Source organism: Scyliorhinus torazame, chromosome 5 (assembly GCF_047496885.1).
Source record: "Scyliorhinus torazame isolate Kashiwa2021f chromosome 5, sScyTor2.1, whole genome shotgun sequence".
NCBI classification, from domain to species: domain Eukaryota; kingdom Metazoa; phylum Chordata; class Chondrichthyes; order Carcharhiniformes; family Scyliorhinidae; genus Scyliorhinus; species Scyliorhinus torazame.
Window position 1 is genome coordinate 154,090,018 of NC_092711.1, and position 4,647 is coordinate 154,094,664.

General features: G+C 48.0%; 1 protein-coding gene across 1 annotated transcript; it reads left to right on the plus strand.

Annotated features, from left to right (window-relative positions):
• Nucleotides 1-539: 539 nt before the first annotated feature.
• LOC140420123 (uncharacterized) lies at nt 540-4,306 on the plus strand. The gene is made up of 2 exons (XM_072504142.1): nt 540-2,435; nt 2,616-4,306. The coding sequence occupies exon 2, from the start codon at nt 2,975-2,977 to the stop codon at nt 3,986-3,988; it is 1,014 nt and encodes a 337-aa protein (XP_072360243.1). The 5' UTR covers nt 540-2,435; nt 2,616-2,974; the 3' UTR covers nt 3,989-4,306.
• Nucleotides 4,307-4,647: the final 341 nt, after the last annotated feature.

The following is a 4,647-nucleotide window of genomic DNA, read 5'->3' on the forward strand; positions in this document are numbered from 1 at the left end:
ATCTGCCATATAACAACACTGGACATTTATGTATCTGTCCGATATTAATTTACTGTTGCCTTAAATGTCAGCCGTCTCCTGGGAAAACCAGCACTTTAATTGTGAACATTAGGAAAGAGACCATCCTTTTAGCCAGACAAATAAATGTGTCAAGCTGAGAGAGCAAAGGATGTCAATGTCTTTGAGAGACTGAGAGAGAGAGACCTGGGCCAACCTTTGCAGAGTTTGAAGAGGGAGCAGAGTCTGCACCCCCCCTGATTTCACTTCCTTTCAATTCAGTTGCTGCAAGTCATCAACTGAAGGTCAGAATGAGAAAATAAATGGAAAGGGGGAGGAAAGAAAGTGTTTTCCTCACAGATGGTGCAGACAGGAGGACGTTTCAGTCTGTGTGAAGCTCAATTATCAGCCGCACAAAGCCCGAGCTCTGATTAGCTGGAGGACCAGAGTACTTCCGGTCCTCCAACTCTTCACATTGGTTAATACGTCTGCTGGATGGTCATGGGGCTTGCCACCGGCCGCATATGCGCAGCTTCCCCGCACATGCGCAGTCACGGGCCGGGGGAGGGGAAGGTCACGGACTGGGTTGTCCCCGCGTCAGACCCGCAGCACCGACCGGCGACACCGAGCAGTGAGTCCCGAGGCTCTCGGCAGCTTGACCAGGCTGCACGGAAAGAGCTGAAGCGGCTCCCTGACTCCCTGTCGGAAGGGAAGCCGCGCACCTCCCGCCAGACACCCGCAAATGTCAATATTTTTATACTTTTCACCATTTTTCAAACAATGAAAGCAGCAGAAAAACTGGCGGGAAATGGGCCCAGAGAACAAGAGATATTGCCGCAGAAATACAACCAGACATTGAGAATTCATTCAGAACAGGATATCTGAGGGAGCACAGCCTCCAGATCAAATGTCAGCAATTCAACAACCAGTCAACATGTTCACACAGTGAGTGGGGAAAGAGGGTTAGATTCTATAAAAACAGGAGGATAACAATGCAGCTCACACACCCCAAAGTATTGGGGAACTGACTAACAACATAGTCAACTTGAAATGGATAAATTGAATTCGCTCATGGAAAGCCCAAGAGGAGCAAGCCAATGAAATTGAAACATCTGAATTTGAGGTTGGGTCTCATACGTTGCAGAATGGGGAGGTCAAATTTTTCAAACATAAGACAGGATCTGTACAAAATCAACTGGGAGCAGCCACTTGTCGAAAAATCTATATCCGAGCAGTAGGATTGATAGCGCACAAGGAGGCATGATAGCACAGTGGGTAGCACTGTTGCTTCACAGCTCCAAGGTCCCAGGTTTGATTCCCGACTTGGGTCACTGTCTGCACGTTGTCCCCATGTCTGCGTGGGTTTCCTCCGGGTGCTCGTGTTTCCTCCCACAGTCCAAAGATGCGCAGGTTAGGTGGATTGGCCATGCTAAATTGCCCTTAGTGTCCAAAAAGGTTAGGTGGGGTTACGGGGATAGGGTGGAGGTGTGGGCCTCAGTGGGGTGCTCTTTCCAAGGGCGGGTGCAGACTCGATGGGCCAAATGGCCTCCTCCTGCACTGTAAATTCCATGTTCCCATGATAGTGAAGGATGGGAGCAATAAGTCCAGGGAACCCTGGATGTAAGGGATATCCAGGGTTGGATAAGGAATTAAAGGTGACTCTTGTCACAGATACTGAGGGCTCAAAGCGGAAGTCCCAGAGGAACATAGAAAGTGCAAGGGATTACTTAAGAAAGGAATTAGGAGAGCAAAGAGGAAGCATGGAAAATGGGGCAGGGGGTTGACCAGGGTAAGAGTACGGACCAATGTGTGCATGGAACTGGAAGGTTTTAAATGAGCACTTTGCATCTGTGTTCACTACGGAGAAGGATAATGTAGGAACAGAAATCACGGAGGCACATTGTGATTTGCTTGAACAACTTAACATTGAGAGGGCGACGGTATGAACAGTTTCACCAGGTCTGAAAGCGAATAAATCCCCAGCGCCAAATGAGATATATCCCAGGCTGCTGTGGGAGGCAAGGAAGGAGATTGCAGAGGCTCTGACAAAAAAAATTCAAATCTTCTCTGGCCACAGGAGAGGTGCCTGAGGACTGGAAGACAGCTAATGTGGTGCCATTATTCAAGAAGGCAAGTAGGGACAAACCAGGAAATTACAAGCCAGTGAGACTAACTTCACTGCCAGGGAAACTACTGGAAAACATTCTGAGGGACAGAATTAATCTCCACTTGGAAAGGCAAGGATTAAACAAGGGAGAGCATGTCTTACAAATTTGATTGAATCTTTTGAAGAGGTGACTAGGTGTGTAGATGAGGGTAGTGCAGTTGATTTAGTCTACATGGACTTTAGAATCCCCAAATTAAGGTTTTTATACTCTTATCTCAGATACTCTGCCCCTCCGAGTCCGTTCCCTGGAGACTAGGCCGTGAATCCCGAGGTAAGGTTGTTGTACTTACTGCTCCAATACACCATCCCTCCCTGGAAACTAGATGTGGGGAATAGGTATTGAAGACGAGGTATTGGGGAATGTGACAGAATGAATGTTGCACAGAAACTAGAATTGTTTGTTCTGAATTTCTATCCGATACTGAGTTGAAATTGTAAACTCCTTCTGTAGGATATTACAAGAGGAGGAAATACAGACAGAAATCTCAAACGTCACGTCTAGACCTGAAAGAGCCACTTGATTCGTTAGGATCTGAATATCATTGGCCTTTGAATCCAGAAGAATTAATGTTTACCCGATCTGTCGGCATCAAAACATTTAAACCATCAGTGTGACTGGAAAAGCACCGAGACACACACACCCGAGTAAGAGTGTTCCAGATCACTGACTGTGGAAAGAGCTTTAACCAGTTACACAGCCTGAAAACACATCACACCATTCACAGCGGGGAGAGACCGTACACGTGTTCTGTGTGTGGACGAGGCCTCAACTGATTGTCCAACCTGGAGAGACACGAGGACACCCAAAACATGGAGAAACCGTGGAAATGTGGGGACTGTGGGAAGGGATTTAGAGCCCCATCACAGCTGGAAGCTCATCGGCGCATTCACACTGGGGAGAGGCCGTTCACCTGCTCTCAGTGTGAGAAGGGATTCACGCAGTTATCCAACCTGCAGTCACACCAGCGAGTTCACACCAGGGAGAGGCAGTTCACCTGCTCTCAGTGTGGGAAGGAATTCACTCAGTTATCCAACCTGCAGACACACCAACAAGTTCACACTGGGGAGAGGCCATTCACCTGCTCTCACTGTGGGAAGGGTTTCACTCAGTTATCCAACCTGCAGACACACCAGCGAGTTCACACTGGGGAGAGGCCATTCACCTGCTCTCAGTGTGGGAAGGAATTTGCTCAGTTATCCAACCTGCGGGCACACCGCCGAGTTCACACTGGGGAGAGGCTGTTCACCTGCTCTCAGTGTGGGAAGGGATTCACTCAGTTATCCGGCCTGCGGAGACACCAGCAGGTTCATACCAGGGAGAGGCTATTCATTTGTTCTCAGTGTGGGAAGGAATTTACTCAGTTATCCCACCTGCAGTCACATCAGCGAGTTCACACTGGGGAGAGGCCGTTCACCTGTTCTCAATGTGGGAAGGGATTCACTGTGTTATCCAACCTGACGTCACACCAGCGAGTTCACACTGGGGAGTGGCCTTTCACCTGCTCTCAGTGTGGGAAGGGATTCAGTCAATTATCCAACCTGCGAAAACATCAGCGAGTTCACACTGGGGAGAAGCCATTCACCTGTCCTCAGTGTGGAAAGGGATTCACTGGGTTATCCAACCTGAAATCACACCGTCGAGTTCACACTGGGGAGAGACCATTCACCTGCTCTCAGTGTGGGAAAGGATTCAGTCAATTATCCAACATGCGAAAACATCAGCGAGTTCACACTGGAGAGAAGCCGTTCACTTGCTCTCAGTGTGGGAAGGGATTCACTCAGTTATCCAGCCTGAAATCACACCGTCGAGTTCACACTGAGTAGAGACCGGTCACCTGCTCCCAGTCTGGGAAGGGAATCCATGATTCATGGCGCCTGCTGAGACACCAAGTTCACAAGTGATTACAGGGGTTGGATTTTGCTGTTATTGTTTCTGCTTCAATTACATCCAGGACGGCATTTTGTTCATTCTGACAGTTCATCAATGGGGAGGGTCGGAGGGTTTTGTTCTGCTGGACTGGCGGTAAATGAGCAATACTGTACACAGTGCTCCAGATGTGGTCTCACCAATGTCCTGTATAACTGAAGCATAACCTCCCGACTTTTGTATTCAATTCCCCCACAATAAACAATAACATTCTATTAGCTTTCCTAATTACTTGCTGTACCTGGAAACTCGCCTTTTGTGATTCCTGCTCTTGGACACCCAGATCCCTCTGAGTCTCAGAACCATGTGAGCTCTCCTGTGTTTCTAACAGACCCACATATTCAACGAATACATCACATATCTCTGCTTTCCTAGCTTTAGCTGGCATTTCTATTTTCATTTACCTGCCAATTCACCAGCTTGCCGTTTTGAAACCCTTTTCAAGAAACCAAAGACAGGCCGTCCACCTGAATAAAATCTTAGCAGCCTCCAGAGCCATCCTTATACCACTACAAACCTGGTGTGTCTTTTTAATTTATACTGTAACCCAATCATC

What these genes read in the sequence shown, in the direction of transcription:
- LOC140420123 (XM_072504142.1), top strand. Translation starts at nt 2,975, where the DNA reads ATGGAGAAACCGTGGAAATGTGGGGACTGTGGGAAGGGATTTAGAGCC.